Source organism: Eumetopias jubatus, unplaced genomic scaffold, assembly GCF_037043125.1.
Source record: "Eumetopias jubatus isolate StellerSeaLion01/CBP00866 unplaced genomic scaffold, mEumJub1_p1.0 scaffold_6, whole genome shotgun sequence".
In the NCBI taxonomy this organism is placed as follows: Eukaryota; Metazoa; Chordata; class Mammalia; order Carnivora; family Otariidae; genus Eumetopias; species Eumetopias jubatus.
This window is the reverse complement of record NW_028274812.1, coordinates 45,789,462-45,811,959: the sequence shown is the minus strand read 5'-3', so window position 1 is coordinate 45,811,959 and position 22,498 is coordinate 45,789,462. Positions and strand designations below refer to the sequence as shown.

The 22,498-nt window shown below is 38.2% G+C and overlaps 2 protein-coding genes across 3 annotated transcripts in view; one reads left to right on the top strand and one right to left on the bottom strand.

The window, feature by feature from the left end:
• The window catches only part of TRAPPC3L (trafficking protein particle complex subunit 3L), a 36,783-nt gene extending 27,576 nt beyond the window's left edge, over positions 1-9,207 (bottom strand). The window contains exons 1-3 of one of the 2 annotated variants that reach the window (XM_088024261.1): positions 9,166-9,207; positions 5,806-5,903; positions 2,301-2,424 (exon numbers count right to left, since the gene is read on the bottom strand). In XM_088024261.1, the coding sequence (XP_087880387.1) occupies positions 2,301-2,424; positions 5,806-5,903; positions 9,166-9,207 (264 nt within the window). The remainder of the gene's footprint in view (positions 1-2,300; positions 2,425-5,805; positions 5,904-9,165) is intronic. The other variant, XM_028117103.1, reaches the window with a different exon arrangement.
• A 7,916-nt stretch (positions 9,208-17,123) lies between these two features.
• On the top strand, positions 17,124-21,679 carry CALHM4 (calcium homeostasis modulator family member 4). The gene is made up of 2 exons (XM_028117089.2): positions 17,124-17,696; positions 21,287-21,679. Exons 1-2 carry the CDS (start codon positions 17,139-17,141, stop codon positions 21,677-21,679), a joined length of 951 nt encoding a protein of 316 aa, XP_027972890.2. The 5' UTR covers positions 17,124-17,138.
• Positions 21,680-22,498: the final 819 nt, after the last annotated feature.

The following is a 22,498-nucleotide window of genomic DNA, read 5'->3' as shown; positions in this document are numbered from 1 at the left end:
TCTCTTCAAGATCCTGATTTCAATTTTTTTGGATAAATACCCAGAAGTGGGATTGGTAGAGCCTATGGTAATTCTATTTTAAATTTTTTGATGAACTTTCAAACTGTTTTCCATAGTGGCTGTACCATTTTGAATTCCTACCAACAGTGTGCAAGGGTTCTAGTCTCTCCACATCTTCACCAAAACGTGTGTGTGTCCGCAAGATTATGACCTGAGCTGAAACCAAGAGTCGGATGCTTAACTAACTGAGCTACCCAGGTGCCCCTGTTCTGGGAATTTTACAGTTTTGGGTCTTATGTTTACATTTTAATCCATTTGAGTTCATTTTTGTGTATGGTGTAAAGGTCTAATTCTATTCCTTTTGTATGTGGACAACCAGTTTTCCCAGCACCATTTATTGAAAAGACAATCCTTTCCCCATTGCCACGCTCAATGGTAAAAAATGGAAAACTTTTTCTCTAAGATCAAGAACCAGAAGGATGCTTCCTCTCACTGTTTCTACTCAACATAGTACTAGAAGTCTTACCTAGAGTAGTTAGTCAAGAAAAAGAAATAAAAGGCATATAAATTGGAAAGAAAAAAGTAAAATTATTTCTCTTTTACAGATGATACAATATTATATGTGGGAAACCCCTCAATACTCCACACAAAAAAACCTGTTAGAACTAAGAAGTGATTTCAGGAAAGTTGCAGGATACAAAATCAGTTGTGTTTCCATTTACTAACAACACACTATCCAGAAAGGAAATTAAGAAAACAATCCTATTCACAATAGCAGTGAAAAAGGATAAAATACTGGGGAATAAACTTAAGAAGGTGAAAGACTTGTATCTGAAAACTACAAAACATTGATGAAAGAAATTAAACAAAACACAAACAAATGGAATGACATCTGATGTTCATAGATTGGAAGATTAAATATTGTTAAAATGTCCATACTACCCAAAGTGATCTACTAACTCAATGCAATCAGCCTTCATCAAAACCCCAATGGCATTTTGCAGAAACAGAACACAACCATCTACATTTATATATTTCAAATATTTCCCATTAAAACACCTAGTATTTTTCTAGTATTGCACATAAACTTGGCTTAGTGAAAAATTATTTTATTTTTCAAACTACTGCTTCATTCTTTTAGTTATATTCTGCAAATAGGGAAAGAGAATTTTTTAACCTGTTTAGTTGTGTGGTAAACTCGCTACACTGAGACTAGAAGAACTGGATTTCAATTTCAACCACACTATTCATGAAATAATGAAATAATGAGAAATGAAATAATGAGAGTAAGGGTAACGAGAATTGGGAAAATCTTCATTTAGATTGTGTTTTTGAATGCATACTTTTTTAGTATATACTAGTACTCAATTTTTATCATAATCTTTCTGGGACTCAGTTTTCTTATCTGGAAAATGGGAACAACTCCTACTCTGCTTACTTCACAGGGATACCGTAAGAGTAAAAGACAAAAGAATATGTAAAACTGCATTTGGAGTCACAAAGCACTATGTAGAACGATTATTGCCACTCACGTGAAGAGTCAGTTTGGAAATAATAATATTAAGGGTCAGGAGAGAAAAGAAGAATGAGACCAACTTAATAGGTCTGTTGTGAGAATCTGGAGGCAGTATACCTGAACCTTATAAATATCTGATACCCAGGCATACTTGCCAGGTCTCCCCCAAATGAACGACACTAGGTTAGTAACCGTAGACCAGCAGATTAAAGGGATTCTGGCTAAGGAGGCATTTCCCGATCTCATCTTCTACCTAAGTTATCTGAGCTGGTCTCAGGAGATTCCAAGTTGTCTCTGGTATTGATATACCTGTGAAAGTTCTTAGAGCACATACTTTTACAGGAAGCTTTATTTTTCTCTTGGGGAAACATTGCTCTGGGAATAAAATGGCCACAACAATATTCTCTGAGACAGCCAAAGACCACTTCCTCTGTGTGCTAAAGTGATTATACAAAGAAACCAGTTTGGGACATCATGTTATGAGGTTGCCCTTATTACACTCCCTTTCTGTTTACCATCTCAAAACATTTTCCCGTGTGGGGCATACACTCCACACACACTGTGTGGTCAGAAAAATCTATAGATGCTTAAGTGCCTAAAAGCACTTATCTCTGTTCACAAAAGCTTTAATCCTGTGCTGAAATAAAATGTTTTTCAATCAGAATCTCTTAGCACCTAATAATGAATACAGCTAGAACCTACCCAAATCAGAGCAGAAAGCCTCAGAACTGAGGACAAATCAAAGATTTTCAAAACATCTTGAAAGAGCTAAAAACGCATTTACCTGGGCAATTATGTCTGTAATTTCTGAATAACTATGGCATCTTCTTACACAAGATCGAGCCAAAAAGTCTTCCACCAGCCGTGTTCCAATGCCATATCCCCTGTGATGAAGGAAAGAGTATGGTCTGAACGTAATATTTGAGTAGTGAACTCTAGCAGTGTTTAAGAATGGAGTCCTCTGTTGAGCACTTTGCATGGATAATAAAGTAAAGCAAATCTGACAAGCCTAATGGCTATTTGGCAGTAGGCTCTTTATTTGTCTTTCAGATACAGAAGCAGAGAGCATTTATCGGGGAAATATTAACTAGTTTTCTATGAGCAGAAAAGCCTGAGGAAGTAAGGCTGGCCCAAATTTGACAGTGTATATTAAAGCTAAGGGAGGTTGGTGTTCATAGCTTAATGTATCTTCTTGGCAACTAACTTTGTCATCAGTAGCTGTTGATGGAAATGGCATGAGGATCTAGCTAACTTCTCTACTGTAGGTGTGGTACTTGGATGCTCATTCTTCTCTTAGCATAGTTATGGTAAAAGTGCAGACATGGCCAGGATGGGCTCCAGAAGGAGAGGAGGAAGGGAAAAGAAAAATCAATTTTTGTTGTCAGTGTAGGTTTCTGCAGTTAAAACTCTGAAGTTTAGCGAAAAGAAAAAGTGACATCCAGAAAATTCATTTTTCATTCTAGGGGAACTGAATCTATGGGACTTGGGAGAAAGTATTTGTATTATCCGGTAGCTTCACCCTACCACAAACGGGCTGAGTAGTACCTGAAGTACAATGTTGAAGGCATCTTACTGAGATGTCAATACAGCTGAGTATGTGGCTGAGATGCTTGAGCAGACACTTTCGACAAGACAGACCTAAGAACTTTCAATCTAGTTGAGCAAATATGACCTTAGTGGTGGAAATAAAAAGAAATAAGACTGCTTTTGTTAAACAACTGGCATAAAACTTGTCTTTTAATTTCACAACCACATGTACATAGACAAATGAAATGATGTGAACGGAGCAATAGAAGATCCACCAAGATAAAGACACCACAGTGCGTAAAGGGAATGTCTGTTCCATAGGGCCTGAAAGGGTGGGGGGGGGGGTCGTGGAGCTATTTGGTGGCTGGGTGGTTGCGGGGGGGACAGATTTGATGTCAGAGTGCTCATTAATTCACTAAATCTGTGAGATATTTTATTGATATTTTGGAGTAGGAAGAAATATTCAATTTGACTTACTTGCCTTCTGAGGAAACTATTTTGTGAGTCTAGCTAGAAAGTTCACACTGAAAAAAACTTTTGAAGAACAGAATGTATACTTTACAGAAATAGTTGTACTGGGATTTAAAAAATGTTCCCAGTGTTTTCTAATTTTCATGCATAACTATAGCCTGGACAGTGGGAAGTGATAGAAAGTCAGAATGTTGGGGCGCCTGGTGGCTAGTCAGTTAAGTGTCTGCCTTCAGTTTAGATTGTGGTCCTGGGGTCCTGGGATCCATCCCAGGGTCCTGGGATAGAACCCCGAGTTGGGCTTCCTGCTCAAGTGGGGAGCTTGCTTCTCCCTTTCTCTCTGCCCCTCCCCCCTCACTCGTGTGTGCTCTCTCTCTTTCTCTGCTCTCTTTCAAATAAATAAATAAAATCTTCATAAAAAAAGCCAGAATGTTATGATCAGTGCAGTGTGTGTGTGTGTGTGTGTATAAGTGTGTACATACACACACACACACACATCTTGCTTTTGTCAAAGGGTATGTTTCTGTAAAGTAGATAGTTTATATATCAGATTAAAAATGTAAGGTGTTTTTAGCAGAAGCTATTAAAGAAATCCAAATGTGAATTATTGCTTTTCTTAAGGCAAGGCCTTCCTGTAGCCTCTCAAAATTTATTCTTTAATATTTCATTCTTATTTGTTAAAATGTGCACCCAAGTAGCTAACCAAGGTATGTTTTTTCAGTCAAATAAATGAGTTTCTTCATTTTCTACAGCTGTTCCACAAAACAATGCAAATTTAACATAAGCTACATAAAATGATATATATTCTGGAAATGCTGTATCACAGGTTTAAGTATGACCTAAGGTAAAATAGGTTAAGCAGCTCCCACTATTACAGACATTTTATCTTAGGAAGTACTCCTGACTAATGAAGAGGAAATGAAAAAAAATTTATATGAACCAAAATAAATAGAGGACAATGAAAAAGAACTTTCTAGTAGAAAAAGAATAAGCTTAGAAAGGGAGGAAACTAGGGTTCAAAAAAAACCTTTCAAGCTTTCCTTTATGTTGTCTTTTTTCTGTTTTCCAACTAAAAACACAATGAATCCTTTTTAAAAGCCCTACAATGCTCAACTAGGCTAAATTTCCCTTTCAACGTTTCTAACTAAATCTTCCAATTAGTACAAACTTTCTAGTCATTGCCCAGTTAGAGAGTCCTTTTTAGGATCCATAATTAAGAGGCTCAAAAAATGTTGACAGATATTTTATTATTGAGCAATAATCTGATGATCATATAATTATTCTGAGAAAATGAAAGGTTGAATTTGTGCAGAGGGAATCTCCATTAATAAAGACAAGGAGAATGAAATATATTTTAAAAGGAAAGGGTGGGCACTGTGAATTGTGCAAGACTGTTGAATCACAGATCTGTACCTCTGAAACAATGCATTATATGTTAAAAAGAAAAAAGAAGAAGAAGAAGAAGAAGATAGCAGGAGGAGAAGAATGAAGGGGGGGAAATCGGAGGGGGAGATGAACCATGAGAGACGATGGACTCTGAAAAACAAACTGAGGGTTCTAGAGGGGAGGGGGGTGGGGGGATGGGTTAGCCTGGTGATGGGTATTAAAAAGGGCACATTCTGCATGGAGCACTGGGTGTTATACGCAAATAATGAATCATGGAACACTACATCAAAAACTAATGATGTAATGTATGGTGATTAACATAACATAATAAAAAAAAAGGAAAGGGTGGGTTTCTCCCTTTAATATATTTTTAAGTAAAGCATAGCAATGATAAAAGCATTCAAACAATAAAAACACTACAGAGGAAAAAGTAAATCTCTCTTCTATGGGTAATCCCCTGTCTCCAAATTCTCTCAGGCAACTGCCATTAGCAATTTTTGGCATATCCTTCCACAGATGGTCTATACTTACATAAGCATATATTTATATTAGAAGGAGTTATCTTAGAACAAAAGACTGCTGAAAAGAATCAAATTTGATGATCTGTAACATTGTTAAAAGAACAATGTTTTACCATACTTTTGCTTACAAGTGACTAGCAAAGAAATGATTTTGACCTAAAAAGAATATGTTCCATGCTTGATTTTCATAGAAAAAAGTTTCCTTCCTCTTACTTTATACTTTACGACAACCCAAATGGCCGTTGTCAGAAATGATGTTCAGCTTTAAAACGTGATTCTTTGAAATCATAGAAGAGCTCGTGAAGTAGGGCAAAGTCATTAGAGGTGGACAAAATTCAGAGGATATTAACAATATACATTCCATGAGAACAAAAGACTTCTACTTACATTTTATCTAAATATTTGTTCACATCTTCATCTTTTTCATAATCTTTACACAGTTGGGCAACCAGAGCTCCATAGGTGAGGACAAAGAGATCTTTGTTCTAGAGAAAAAAGGGTTGGTTACTTTATAGGCAAAGCTATGGACAATGTGCTACTCTATTTTTTTTTTTTTAACAAAATGTTCCAACTGCAAGCAGCCTTTGAGATCATCTGCTCATTTTTTCCCACCCTCCTAATTATTGCAACAATTTTGACTTCTGAGAACAAGTTGTACCTATATTTGGATCCATCGCTGATAAGAAAAGAGCTGTGATATGGAATAAATTTCTTTTTTTTATTTTTTTCATGTTTTATTTATTTATTCATGAGAGTCAGAGAGAGAGAGAAAGAGAGAGAGGCAGAGGCAGAGGGAGAAGCAGGCTCCCCACAGAAGCAGGGAGCCCGATGCGGGACTCGATCCCAGGACTTTGGGATCATGACCTGAGCCGAAGGCAGACGCTTAACCATCTGAGCCACCCAGGCGCCCTGGAATAAATTTCTTAACAGGAGAAATCTTTCTATGCGTTTGCTAATAGTATATAGCTTGCAAGGTATTATCATCGGGCAAGGTTTTTAAAAAAATAATTGCTAATATAAATTTCTGTTGTTCTAGAATGGCCTTTGGTATCGGCCGACCATGTTTTCAGCTGGAAGGAATAATTGGTTGAGACTTCTCTTGAGTTTGCACAATCCCTAATGGGTTCCAGATCTGCCAAGGAGACCATCAGGATGAACTCAACTGTAGCAGCAAATTTGTGAGATGTTGTTTTATTTATACTTAGTGAAAAAAGGAGAATTTGTACTTTCCTTATAGATGTCCAAAATATGGCCTATTTTCAGAGTGACCTGAATATGAAAACTACAACTAAGAATAGTTTAGGTTTGGCTTAGCACAGAGAGGTTGAAAGTATGGGAAACAGAACACACAAATCTCAATCAATCCATTTGACAAAGTCTCTCTGTTTTGCTTCTGCTATTGAATACTATCTAAGAAAAGGACAGAGATACTAGGGATAATTTATTCCAGTGCTCTTAGTCCTACAGAGGAGGGAATAAGGCCTAGAAGGAGTGAGTGACTTGTCCAACGAGCCATCAATTGGCAGAGCCAGGGTGGAGCCTGAGACTGCAAGCTCCACTCTGACATAGCAATTACCTCTGAGGTGCACGAAAGAAGGCCTGTTTGAAGTAGAGGTGGGTGGGACAGGGAGGCATGAAAGGGAACCACTGTGGAAAATAATCTTACTTCTTGCATAATCTTGTATTTACATGAAAAGCTAAATGTGGATTCCAGCTTAGAAGAGGTGTTTTTACCTCTAGACCCAGGTATCTTGGGTAACCTAACATGGAGGGTAACATTTGACCTGATAAGATGTATTCTTTTTTTTTTTTAAAGCACAGGCAGAAATGGTTAAACAAATCAATAAAATTATTCAACAAAGTAACTTCTGTAAATGTTATATAATTTTGATCAAAATACTTCCTAAATTTACCCACTACCACCAGAGTCCACCTCCCTATACATGGGTTTATACTATGACAAATATGTTTAAGTAGATAGAATATTTGTTATAACTAAATAAGTTTCAAATGGACAGAATCTAAATAATTATAGTTACAAAATTATGTCCATATGTGGACATCATTTATGTTAGAACTATAAATCAAAATGTCGTAAGTGGGTGTAGAATATACATTAGATACACTAATTGACATTACATTAAGGACTAATCTCTATGAGTCAGGTATAGAAAATAAAAAGTATGTTAATATTTCTACTAGGAAACAAGAAATATAAAGCAAGTGATTTTAACAAAAATATTGTTAAATCACTAAAGGGTCACAATATATTCAATTTTAATTCTGTTCTCATTTAACTCAAAAACCTAAGCATACACTCTAAGAAATGTCTGTAAATTATACATGGAATATCTTCTCAACATATACGGAGCCACCACAGAAGATACATTACTGCTATGTGGTAAGAGCACAACATAAAAATAAGCAACGGTTGAAGGAGAGAGACAGAAAGAATAATGTAGTTATTGCCACTAGCAACAAAAGCAGAAGAATTTGAAAAAGAGATAAAAGGAAATGAAATTATACCCTACTTACATGCCGGAGCCTCAGCATTGTGCCCATTTATAATATGACCAAACTGAAATCATGGCATTTTCTTCTTCCTCTTTCTCTCTTATTCTGATGGGTGAATACTACCTACAGTTTACTTGTAGCTAAGTTTCAAGTTCAATACACACGAGGGCCAGTTTTTCCATTTTGTGTCCTCGTAAAAGGCTGTACCTTGAGCAAAGTGTCCAGTAGGTCTCAAATCCATACTACCGGTCACAGAAAATGTCAACATAAAATTTATCTTCACAATTTATAAAACAATAAAAACAGTCATTTTCACATATGAAAAACAGAACACCATTAGTTATTTGAGACTTTGGATACATTAGGATAAAAGTGTGTTTTAACTGACACGTAAATGAAGTGATTTAGGTGCACTCTGCAATATCTTTTAGTATTTCAGAACCCCACATAAAATAAATCAAGATCCCAGAATGCCAGAGGGGCCATCTGGAGGCATTCCCAACTGGGGTGTGACAGTTAATCATACAATTCCAAGTTCCCATAACTGAAATTACTTAATTTTCTTCAGTGCTCATCAGTTTCCTGAAATAATTAAAAGAGCTTTAAACATAACAGTAAATTTTCACATCTGTAACTTCTAATGAGAGGATTAAAGAAGAAGCTTTATCCAAAGCTAATATACAAGTAATTAAGTTTTGAAAATAACTCTGAGCTTGGAGTATATAGAAAGGATAATAGCACATACCAAATTATAATAATAGATACTTACATTTAAGACAAGGAAATACATCTCTAAAGGCAATCTTTTAATGCTGAGTTTTTTGCTGATCTGTTCCCATTAATTTAACACATAATCGCTATTTTATATATATTTTATATACATTTCATTTCCTAGTTCATGAAGTATGAAATACAAAGAATTGCTTTATCTTTCCATATTTTCTGTCAGGCACAAGAGATAAATTTGACACGTTATAGATCTAATTAGTCACAAAAGAAAACCCTAAAACCTGTATAAAGACTCAATTATTCTGTTACAGTGTGTTAGAAATCATTGTACTATTCCCAGAGGTGTGATTTATGATCCACTCCACTAAACACTTCCTTGCTCCACTGAAAAAAAGTCTACGGATAGTGTCACCTTTTGAAATAAACCAGAAATCACTCAAGAAAACATTTTCTTTGAAGTAGAAGAAAGGCCTCTTTGAGAATATGTTTATAAAGAGATCTTACGATTTTATGGTATTCTGGTTTTCTGTGTGCAGGGCGAGACATGGTGCTTGAGAGATGAAGAATGCGATCTTCGATTTCTTTTCGTCGGCTTTTATTTTAGAGGTGTATCCATCTCTGTCGTCCTGTTTTTGCACGTTCCTTCTTCCTTGGAGACAAGAGTGCCACTTCTGCACTCTCTTGCTGCTCTTTGCTGAGCTGAAGAGGAAAACAATCATGAGCAGGACGGGCTTACGAGCACGTACCTTGCCACCGATCAAATACTGCTTCACTTGTGAGTACAAGTTGTAACCTAGAGGCATAAAAGCTGATAGTGGGAAGTCCGATCAGAAGCACCAGCTACTGAAAATTCTTCAGCCCAAGGGAGTATAAGAGTGGTGTTTTGCTCTCATGCCAAGGCATTGTTCTAAAAATCACAAACAGAAACCTTCACAATCCAAGATAGATCTAAATGTTAGCATTATTCGGTCTTTGTATTGATTGTTGTGTGAATTTGAGACAGGATCAGCAATCTGTAGGTACTACATCTTGGGTTCAAACCTAATCAACAACTCTAATGGGTATCACAGACCCCCATCTTGCATGATTACAGAATTCAAATATATCTGATACTTTTGTTTTCATAAGCAGCAGTTTTAAGGAATGATGGATTTGAGGTGTTGGTATTTTTTCCATAAAACTGTTGCTCAAAATGGGTGTTCTACAGTTTAATAATGTATAAGGATTCTGGCAGAGAAAGCAAGCCCTTAGCTTTCTTTTGATAGTCCCTGAGATGTTAGCTATTGAAACCTCTCTTTATTTATGTAGAAGTATAGATCTTTAAGGTTAACACAAGAAACTCCCCCATCTTGACAACTTGCAGGGTGTGGAGGATCAAAACTCTTCCAGAAATAGAAGCCTAAGACTCAATTTAAGAAAGTCATTTCCTACTTCTTACCATCTGAGTCAATTAGCTCTGTGTGTTCTAGAAAATTCTTGCTATAAAGTGACAGACTACTCACTACTTTGAAAGAGTGTGGTGTAGTTGAAAGAGCCTAGGAGAATTTGGAAGTCTCGGGCTGAGCTGCAGTTCTACCATTTACTGGCTGTGTGACTTTGGACAAGCCATTTTATTGCTCTATGGCTCAGTTTCCACATTTGCAAACTGGCAATAATAATACCCACCTCACAGAATAATTGTGAGTATCAAAGAAATAATGTGTGCTATAAAACACGTTATAATGCACTATAGAAACACCAATTACTGTAGATTTTTCTCATAGATGAGTATATCGAATGGGGTTCTACAATATTAGGGTATTCCTATTAGTGCCTGTGTTCCATGACTCTATTCCCAGGAAAAGTCAGTTTGGCTGGGGGGTGGTGTGTGTGGGGGGGCTGCTTTTCACTGGTGGATTAACAACACCTTATATTTCCGTAAAGTTTACAATTTACAGTATGGTTTTCACTTTATCTCATTTTAATTCAACTACCATCTGTGAAATAGTACTGTAATCATTACCATTTTCTAGGATGAGAATCTAAAAGTCACGTTAAGAAATTTGTTCAAAGTTGCTGGATAGTCGGCAACAAAGAGGGATTTTGGCTCAAGTTGCTGACTCCAAATCAAACATTTTTTTTCTATTGTACACAATCCGTGTTAGAGCAAGATATTTCAGAGGTAGACTCCCAATAGCTACTAAGGTATGGTGAGAGCCCGTTGCTGAGCCTAGTGTGGGGGTGATGTTGGGTTCTGAGAAAAACAGAGAAAAGGCCTGTGTGCTTGGCGGGTGGGGAGTGGTGATACTGGAATCAATTTCACTAAACCGCAATGGCTGTGCTATGGAGACATCAGGGCCACCATGAGGATTCAGGACATCACAGGTACCTTAGGAGGCAGCTCCTCTGCTGGGCTGACAGCCTCCCCCACTCTCCTGCCCCTTTGTCCAGGAGCACGGGGCTTAAGGAAGGAATTCCTGCGTGGCGTCCCCTCTCAGGAGCACAACCTGCACAGACGCAGCTGCTGCCAGGGCGCTGGGACACCGGCTTGCTGATGTTCAGACTGTGAAACCCATCAGCCTTCAGCAGCTCTTGGGATCCAAGGAAGCCTGCTGTGCCCCAGGCTCTTTCTTTTCTCCACTTTCTTCACCTAAATAGAAGAAAGTACAGAGGGAGGGTATGTTTCAAACAGAGAGCTGATAGAGAATATCTGTTCTGGCAGCAAACTAGGAAGAGGAATCATTGAAAAATAATGCAGAGAAGTTTTTGCTCTTTTATTAAGGGTTCTTTTGGTAGCCTAGGCCAGATTTTGGAGCTGGGGTTGGGAGAATGATGCGATCCTCAGTGTCATCATAGCGCACTGCAAAGCAACCAGTGCAAGGAAATGATGAACTGGGTCACTCCCTGAGAGTGGTCTCCTGGGAGGTACCTGGGTAGCTGGGTAGAGACCAGGGAGGTGCTAACAGAGGGCAGCACCGATTCGTCAGCGTGTTATCATCATCTGAGATCCCCCATGAACTATCAGGCATGGCCATCACATCTGCATCGGGAGCTTCTTATCTTTTTGCAACTTCTTTTGCTATTTAAGGCTGCTTTTCGTGTTTATTTTAACCAAACTTCTTTATGTAAAATGAGTGATGATATACTCAGCACCCCACCCCCCAGAACTGCTCTAGCTGTCAGATCTGATCTCCCTGTCGGTGTGTCAGCACGTCCTCAGTGAATGAGCTGCTGGGTCTTCACTGATGAATAGACATTTTATATGTTGGAGAGACAGCTGACAGCAAGCTCTCTTTAGCATAAAGACCATTTGGTTACAAAGGCCCAAAGGAAATTGATCAGTCATAGTTGTAATCCTTCACAATCACGGACAAGTTACACACAGGTACCCCCGAGGAAGTCATTAGTACTTTTGACTGTGAACAACAATAAAAACTTAAGAATTTGTCATCAACAAACTCCCTTATGGCAGGACATTGATGCCTCAACAGTGATTTCTCATCACTGAATGCTCCATCCTTTCCTGCATTGTTCCCTGAAAGAGTGGACTACATTTTCCTTCTCTGCTTCCTCACTTCCCGTATGTTCCATGAAATGGACTTTTTTAAAATAGAAAATTACAAACATAAGGAAGATGTGGTTCTTAGTTCCAAGCTCTACTGAACGAGCTGCTAGATATACTTCAGGCTCTGTTGTAAGCAATGACACAGTACTAACAGAGTTGAAATAGCCAGCACCCTCCTGAATTCTACTCTACAGAGTAGAGTTCCTAATACTGCTACACAGAACTTGATATTTATCATTCCTATTCATGTTTTTAAATTCTACATATGTTGGTAACCACAAAGAATATGTAATATCATTTTGTTTCAAAACTTTACCTAATTTGTCATACTGTGCATATCCTACAGCTTGCGTTTTTCCTTCCCAGTTATTGGTTAAGATTTATCCATATCTACAGCTGTCGCTCTAGCTAGTTTATTTTCACAGCCTCTATAGCTGAGGTCAGCAGACTTCTTCTGTAAAGGGCCAGAGAGTAGATAGTTTAAGTTTTATGGACATATGGACTCTGTCACAACCCCTCAACTCTGCTATTGTGGTGGGAAAGCAGCCATAGACAATTCAGGAAGAGGTGTGCCCATGTGCCAATAAAACTTTATTTGTAAACATGGAGATTTGAGTTTCATGTAATTTCACATGTTATAAGATACTGAACAATTTTTTTTCCCCAACTGTGTTAAGATGTAAAAACCATTCTTAGCTCACAAGCCATAGAAAACAGGCAGTGAGCCAGTTTAGTCTATGAGCCCTATATGGTCCACCCCTAGTCTATAGCATTCTCTTTCTGTGGTTTATTAATCTGTTTCTTTGTTATTGGACATTACTAATGAAATGGAATGGAAATACTGTGATGGAATACTACATATACCTTAGATAAATCTTGCTTGTTGTTCACATCCTTTAGATCTTAATGTTAACTTAATCAATTCTGATAAAGATATGGTTAAAATCTCTGACTATAAGAAGTCTTCTTACACCTTGATCAGCTTTCGCTTTATGTATTTTAAAGTTATTCAGTCACAGACATACAAGTTGACAACTGTTGTATCTTCATAATGGATTGTTCCTTTTATTATGACGGAGTGTTCCAAATTAGCCCTTTCGACACTTTTTGCCTTTATTTCAGTTTTGCCTTATGTTATTTTATTTTTCCCAGTTAAATATGTTCCAATACCTTTATTTTTCAAGCTTTGTGTGTGGTCTAGTTTTAGGTGTCCCTTGTAAGCAATATGACTCTGCTTTTTAATCACTCTGGAGGTAAGTTTACTCCTGCTTTGGTGCGGTGGTGAAATGTGTGTACCAGACCACCGGGTCCCTAATCCTGATTTTTCCATCATCTCTGCATGACCCTGTGCAATTTCCTCACTCTCTTCACGCCTCAGTTTTCTCATCTGTAAACAAGTTGAGGATAATATTAGTACCTCATCATAGTTCTTAGAACAGTGCCTGGCATGTTGTAAGCACACGGTAATTGTTAGGTATTTAAAATTGTGTGTGTGTGTGTGTGTGTGTGTGTGTGTGATTATTGGTGTGTTTGGTCTCATTTTTACCATTATTTTGTGTTTTCTTTTTACCATCATTTTCCCTTTGCTTACAATTTCTTTTCCGGTTAATATTCCCCTTTTCTTTCCTGCTTTTGAATGATCTATACACCAAATTTCAATTATTTAATAATCATACTTAAAATTTTACTGCTTTAATGAAATATGAATTGATTTACAGTTTGATGAGTTTGGGCTTGTGTATACATCCCCGAAGCCATCAAATTAATCAATATAATTAACATTTCCATTACCACTGTTTTAACTGTGTTATCTTAGATTCTTTTTCGAGTTGGCATCCATTAATTGCAGGACCATAATAACAGCCAAAGCAGTTTGTACCTCCCATGCGATCCAGAGCCCATACCCGGAACCACCTTCTTATCTGTCTCTCATACATCAAGCCAATGTTTCCCCTGCTCTAGATCAACCCAGGACCATGTAGGTACTAGACCAGCAGTGACAACCCTTATGTCCCAAAGCCCACCAGAACTTTTTAAACTAGCCAATCCTAAGCTGTTTCCCCTGCCTTACTTTGCCTTTACCACGAAAATCCCAATAAAACCTCTGGCATAGGGTCTCCTGTCTTCCTTTCTGCCTCCTGACCAAACCTGGTGCTTCCCCGCATGGTCTGGCATGCCCTCTTCTCTTGGTAAATGAAAGTAAGAAATCTCCTCTCAACGGCTTTGACATCTCCGTGTCATCACTCAGTCACCTCCATAAATTAAAATCCTGTCGGTACAAAATGATACAACCCTTGAAAGTGTTCTCATGCCCCTTGGTAATCACTCTCTTATTTCTCCTCCTCCACTCCTTAGGCAAGCACTGGTTTATTTTCTGTCAGTATCAATTAATTTGTATCTTTTGGAATTTTAGATGGAGTCATACATCATGTGCTCCTTTGCTTAAATTCTTTAATTCAGTATATTCTTTTGAATTCATTCTTCTTATGGTATATATCAATAGTTTATTCCTTTTATCTTGCCGAGTAGTATTCATCATATGGGTATACAACAATTTGTTGATCTACTCACCTGTTGATGGACGTTTGTATTGTTTCCGGTTTGTAGGTATTACAAAACTACTGTGAAAAAAAAAAAACTACTGTGGATATTCAAGTACGAGTTTTCATGTGGACTTATGCTTTCATTTCTCTTGAGCGAGTAATTAGGAGGTAAATGACTGTATTATATAATGGGTACATAGTTAACTTTTAAAGAAACTGACAATTTTCCAAAGTGGTTATTCCATTTTATATTCCCACCATCAGTGTATAAGAGTTCCAGTTACTCTGGGAGCGCCTAGGTGGCTCAGCTGGTTAAGCATCTGACTCTTGATTTTGGCGCAGATCATGATCTCAGGGTGTTGAGATCAAGCCCCAAGTTGGGCTCCATGCTCAGCATGGAGTCTGCTTGAGATTTTCTCTCTCCTTCCTCCGCCCCTCCCTGACACACTCTCTCTCTCTAAAATAAATAAAATCTTTTAAAAAAGATTTTATTTATTTATTTGGGAGAGAGAGAGCAACAGAGAGAACACAAGCAGGCAGGTGGGCAGACGGAGAGGGAGAAGCAGGCTCCATCGCAGGACTCTGAGATCATGACCTGAACCGAGGGCAGACACTTAACCGACTGAGCCACCCAGGTGCCCTAAAATAAATAAATCTTAAAAAAAAAAAAAAGAGAGAGAGAGGGAGAGTTCCAGTTACTCTGCAAGCTTCACCAATATTTGGTATGGTCAGTCTTCTTAATTTTAGCCATTTGCACAGTGATAGCTTATTATAACCATGTATTACCTTAGTTCTATCCCTTAAAGTAAAAAAGTAATTCTACAGCTAATAAGTAAAGAAAATAACTTAAAAATATCATATTTGTATCATTATTTTTTGTCTTATGTCTTTCCTTAGAGTTCATTTTTCTCCTTATTGAAATATATCCTTTAATAATGCTCTTTATGAGACCCTGTGAGTGGTAAATTCCCCTAGCCTTTATGTATCTCTTTTTAAAATTAACATTCGTTATCTTTACTTTGTTCTGCCTTGAGTGATATTGTATCTGGTACTAAGCGTTCTGAAGATATTGCCTCTGGTCTCTAGTGTTGCTAATGAAAACTCTCTCCTCGGTCTAAGGTCATTCTTTTGTGGCTTATGGGTCTCTTCTTTCTGGTAGCTTTTAATAACATTTCTTCTTCATGTTTCACACTCTGCAGTTTTACTATGGTGTGTTTATATGTGGATTTATCTTTATTTACACTGCTCAGAACATCTAACACTCTTCTGATGTGAGAATTTTCTTTGATTCTGCCAAATTCTGAGTTACTTCTCTTCAAATATTGTTTCTCTGCCTATCCCTTCTTTTTTTTTTCCTCCTCTGGAACTGCTATTATGGAGTTGCTTAATCTGTCTTCTATTTCCTTGAATTGGTTTTTAAAATATTTTATACTGTAATACTTTATACTGTATTTTGGGTGAATTCCTCAGCATTATGTTTCAATTTACTAATTATGTATTTAACCATACCCAGTTGAGAGTTTGAGAAGAGAAATTTATATCTTATTCACTTTTTATTAGCCCAACCAAGCCTAGTCCAGTGCCTTTTATATAGAAGTCATATAATAAATATTTTCTGATTATAGAAAACACCTTACATATTTGATCATTTTCTTTTTATAGATATATAATTTTACCAATACCTAAGGATCACATTTTCATGTAACAAAAAGATAGCATATAAACAAATTCGTAACTTAACTTACAAAGCAACATGTTATTTTATCACATTCTGTCAATACAAGGGCATTTTTATGCAAAGTTGGAATGTTTTTGTTGTGATTTGGCTTTAGGGGGTACCCAAGTCTTGTTCTTCTTTTGGGGAAAGCTTTTGGGATCTTCTGGCAGAACTCTTAGTTTATGGATGTTCCAGACAGCCCTAAAGTTTGGATTGCTGTATTATTTCATAATTTCTGTTATGCCTTATGTCATAATTTTATGGTACCTAAATCCTGGTCTAGCATAGGGTTAAGAACGTTCTCCGTTTTGCTCCCAGTGCTCTATTTGTTGGTGTCATGTCACACAAAGCAGCATATGGAAAGATGACAGCAGTTTTGCTTTGCAAGCAGGCCATTCTCTTTTCAGTGGGAAGATGCGCGGCAGCTGTTTCTCCTATCACCTGTACCAGATGAATCTCTCCTCTAGCTTCTTCCAGCTGGAATCTGAAGTGCATTTATTAGCTCAGGTAATACTTCACAAAGTACACAAGGAAAGATGCTAGAATCCTTTAAACATATGAGGATGTTGGGTTGCTTGACCCAGCCAGTTAAACCAGTAAGGTCCCATAAAATGGTTACAGCTGGTGGAGTCTAATGATCAGAAAGGGCCATTTGTGTCCGAGCTTCCCAACGATGAGCCCGACTCTCAACAATATCATGTCTTCCCTGCAGAGAAGTGGAACATTTATCAATTCTTTAATTGCTGCTTCGACCATTGGTGGGCAACAGCTTTGCTCTTCTTTCACATTCAGATGTCCCTGTCAGGCTGGAAAAAATTTCTACTACGGTTCTGCTTTTCTAGTCATTCCAGCCTTGATCCTTCTGGTTGCCGGCTATGCCCTGAGAAGCCAGATGTGGACCATGACCAGTGAATACTGCTGCCGCTGTGGCCCTCCACAGAGGAGAATCAGCCCCCTGGAGCTCAAGCTCGCTTGTCTTCGGTTCTTCAGCATCACCGGGAGGGCACTCGTTGCCCCATTAACATGGCTGGCCGTAACCCTGCTGACAGGCACCTACTATGAATGTGCGGCAAGTGAATTCGCATCTGTGGACCATGACCCAGTGTTTCACAACATCAGCACCAGCAAATGGAAAGAGGTCCTAGCTGGGTTTCCATGTGGCAAATCGGTTCCATCCGACATGATCCTGGTAAGAGATGAAGTAGGTCTTCTGCACAGATACCAGTCACAAGTAAGTTCCTGATTTTTTTTTCTTGCTATGCTATCCCATCTTAATGGCAGCCATTGGAAACATTTCACATTCCTACTGCTTCTCATATTATCTGAATATAGAACACAAACTTGATGTCATTCATCAGAGTGATTTCCACTGAGCGGCTATATAGATACGGTTAGGATGTTGGGCTTCGGAGTCAGCAGACCTGTGTTTGAATCTTGCTTTGCCATTTATTAACCTGCAAAACCTTGAGCAAGTTATAGAACTTATCCATGCTTCACTTTTCTCTGCCGTAAAACGGAGATATTAATAGGATCTACCACATAAGGTTGGGGTGAGTAATAAATGAGCTAATACATCTAAAGAGCTCAGCATCGTGTCCACAATCCATATTAAAAACAAAATTTAGATATTGTTATAAAAATTATTATTGCCACAGTGTATTACTTCATTCCATCTTGCATATTCTGAAATATTTCATTCTTTTTTATTAAAATTTTATCTAAAATTAGAGGAAGCTTAATTATGATTAAAGTAATTTCCAGGGATGGCTCTAAATTTAATATCCTTAGACAAGTTTATGTAAGGGGGTGAGATGAGGCAGGGAAAAGGCTGTATCTACTGCACTTACAGGTTAAATTTAAGAAGTGGAAAAGTGCATTTTGTCAATACAGAAAGAATCATTGACATTCATCACTTTCTCCGAGGGATTTGGGGTAAAAAGCACAGTTGCAAACCACTGAAATACAATAAAATACATTATTTTAAAAACTATTTATCGCACAGGCATGCACATTTTTTTGACCCATCACTTTTTAGCTATTAAACTTAGAAGTGCTAGTGCTCTTTTGTTGAAAAAAAAATTACTATCAACACACAGTATACTCAAGTGTTGCATACGGCCCGATTCAAGCAAAGTTAGAAATCTCATTAAGGTAGGCTCTGTCTCAACCTTTTACACTAGCCCTAAAGCTCAGGCAGGAGTTATGTGAAGATAGGTGAAAAATAATCAATGGGGCAATTTTAACTTTCAAAATGTTCTTGCTCAAAAAAAACCTAAGATGATACACACACTGGTAAAATTTTCTTAAAGTGAAAATAAAATGTCTTATTTAATGCGTACACAGACTTCTGTGAAAAGACAGTTTTATGGTTCAGAGTGCCATCAGCCAGTGGATGTTTTTGGATCAGCGACCACAAAACTAATATTTATTAAGATGTTTATCAGGGGCGCCTAGGTGGCTCTGTCGTTAAGCGTCTGCCTTTGGCTCAGGTCATGATCCCAGGGTCCTGGGATCGAGCCCCACATCGGGCTCCCTGCTCAGTGGGAAGCCTGCTTCTCTCTCTCCCACTCCCCCTGCTTGTGTTCCCTCTCTCACTGTGTCTCTCTCTGTCAAATAAATAAATAAAATCTTAAAAAATTGTTTATCACTTACTGTATAAATATTTCACATTTAATTCTAATCCTTGCTCTTTAAGAGAGAGGTATAATCAACCCCATTTTACAGATGAGGAGAGCAAAGCTCAAAGAGTTTATGTAACTCTTATAAGTTCACAGAGGTAATAAATGGCTGATTGAGATATTCAAAAGTCACACTCTTTCCATTTCACCAGGCTGACTTTCACAACCACCTTGAACTTCAATCTCATTTGAAGAATATACACTTTCTGTTTGCTTTTTCTGAGTTGTCCACAAGATCATATTAAGTTCAAACCCTTTCTCCGCCCATACCTCATTCTAAAATACCTTCCTGACATTTGTTTTACCCAATTTCAATCAACCTTCCACAGCCATGCCAAAATTATCTTTCTAAATGCAAATTGAATGATGAGCACCCTCCCCCCGCCATTCCCATATAAAGTTCTTTGATAATTTTCTACCAGCCCAATCCCAAATCCAAATTCTTCTCACGGCTTACGAGGTCCTTCAGTGTCCGGCTCCTGACCACTTTTCTACATGACTCCTATGGCCCTGTGAGTACAAGCTTCTTGAGGTTCTCCCAAATCTTCATGCTCTTATTTTTCTTCTTCTCTTATCGGAACTCTCCTCAGTTTCTTGCATCTGGCGAGCTACTCTTTAATATTTAACTGAAGATCATCTCCTCTGGGAAGTACTCCCTGATACGCCTCTTTCTTAAGTGAGTTCGTTTCTCTCCCATTGTGCTTATTGATATAAAAAAAGGATCACATTTTACCATATTTCTTGGCTTGCTATTTTGTTTCCCTCTTTAGGCTTAAAGACAGTGTTGAGTGAATGTATCTTAAATTATTCCCATCTAAGTCCCCATAACCAACCACCATGTATAGAACATGGCAGGAGGTCAAACTGGGACTCAGTAAATGATGGCTGATGAATTAATGGGCATCTCAGATGGCCTTTCCTCCACCGTGCTGGCCTCTCTTAAATTAAATTGCGGTGTCACTTTGTAGGTTTCAGCCTCCATTGAGTGCATCTGTCCTGTTGTGCTCACACTGGTAATTCCAGGCCTGCTGGTGAATCACAAGCTGTGGGAGAGACCTTCACCTCCCGGACTGTGGCTGCTGATGGCTGGCTTCCTTATATGTGTGGAAGTTGCCTCTCTCACTTTAAGTAATAATCACTAACTATTGAAAAAAGAGTAATTAAAAGAAGAAGAGTTCTAAGACTAGAAAACAACCATTTATGTCAGTCTTTCAAAGAGGGCACTAAATAATTGCAAGTAAAATATAGCTAATTTCCCTTTCAAAGCATATTTCAAAAATGAATCATAAAACTGGTAGCAAATAACTATTTGAGGGAGGAGGGAAATGAAAAGGAAAATAATAAGGTGCTTTCCATTTAGGGACATAAGGGTCTTCTTTGGTCACAAAAAATAAAAGGAAAGAGCAACTCGGGAAGAAATATCAATGAATACCTGTTAGCACATTATTAAGAAGGCATTTAAGAAGCTACCATTATTATCTATCATATCATCATTTTCATCACCATGATTATCAAATAGTTATTAAGCACCCAAAAGATGCTTGACCTGTACCTAAGGCTTGGGGAGGAAAGTTGATCTAAAACCAAAGAATATAGTTTAGGTACCCTACACAAGAGTAACCGGTGGGTTGTAGCATCCGCCACTTCAAGAACAGGACTCCGAATCCACTCCAAGTTAACTGGTTAATACCCTTTGTAGCCCCCAAACCAAACTGAAATGCTTGGGCTTATTCCCTCCATCATGCCTATATCCATATCAAGTGGTCAGCACCTTGCTATTATTTCCAAGACTAGAAAAACACATTTCTTTTTTTGAAAGACTTTATTTGACAGAGAGAGACACAGCAAGACAGGGAACACAAGCAGAGGGAGTGGGAGAGGGAGAAGCAGGCTTCCGGCTGCACAGAGAGCCCGATGCGGGGCTCGATCCCAGGACCCTGGGATCATGACCTGAGCCGAAGGCAGACGCTTAGCCAACTGAACCACCCAGTCTCCCCAGAAAAACGAATTTCTTACCCCCAGTTTACTTTTTTTTTCCCACAGTTTACTTCTCAGTTTCATAGGAATCCCTCTTACTGTGTCTGTTCCTTTGATATTCTCTATATTGACGTTTTCTGCTTTTCTTTTAAATAATTTTGTCAAGATGCTGGGCTGGATTGTGATCACCTTGGCAGCCATCGCTGCCCTGGTCTCCCGCTGCGTGGCGAGGTGCTGCTCTCCCCTCACCTCTCTGCAGCACTACTACTGGGCCAACCACTTCCACAACGAGAGGGAGCTCTTTGAACAAGCTGCCGAGCAGCATTCACGGCTCCTCATCATGCAGCGCATAAAGAAACTCTTTGGCTTCATTCCTGGAGAGGAAGATGTCAGACACATCCGTATTCCTTCGTGTCAGGACTGGAGAGATATTTCAGCACCCAGTCTTCTCTGCATGGGTGAGGACTTGCAAGGTCACTATAGCTTCCTTAGAGGCAGGGTGGATGAGACTAATGAGGAAAGCAAATTCGAAGGTATTGAATTAAAACCTTGCTTGTAGCACCTCTCACATTTCAGGTTGCTTAACAGATACTTTATTTTTATGATGATGGAGTTTCAATGTAATATCTTCATCTTTTTCTGTCTCTTCTGTTATTTGTTTAAATAAGTCCATTCAAGATGCCATTTCCAAAAGCGGTTTATCTGATCATTGTGCCAATCTCTGTTTTTGAAATTTCCTTGGTGGTCAGGTAATGCCTATATTGGTTTAATTAAAACAATATGGATTTTGAAGTCATATCAGAATGGGAACCTTGCTTCCGTTACTCAGTTATCTGTGTGAAAACTAATATTTTTGAGCACCATCTTGTTATCTGCACATAATGGTTATTTCATAGAGCTGTTGTGAGGATTAAAGGTGATAATATAAGCAAAGTGTTCAGCACAGTGCCTTTCCTAAAATACGTGCCAACACACATTACTTTCTCCCTTTCTCTTTGTGTTCCATGTCTCCCATCACTATTCCCCCGTCTCTAATTCCTGGTTTTCTTTATTTCTACCTCTTTATAATATCCAGGAACTTTTCACTTGCTTCTGTCCCTTCTTTTGATCCTAAATATCTGAGCTTTTGGGAACTAGAATAAAAAGCCCTTTCTAAACTGGTAACATGTAAGGGAGAAGCCCATGCAAGGTCTTGAGTCATTCTGCCATAACCAGGGGATGATGCATTATTTTACCATCATTAGTATCATAAATGTTATTTGTAGCCCCTCCACCCTAGGAGCATTTTTATAGCCATAACATATAAAGTTCATTCTAGAAAGCTTCCCTTCTGTGCTCTACTACAGAGACACTGTGCCTTTTCATGATCAATTTGCAC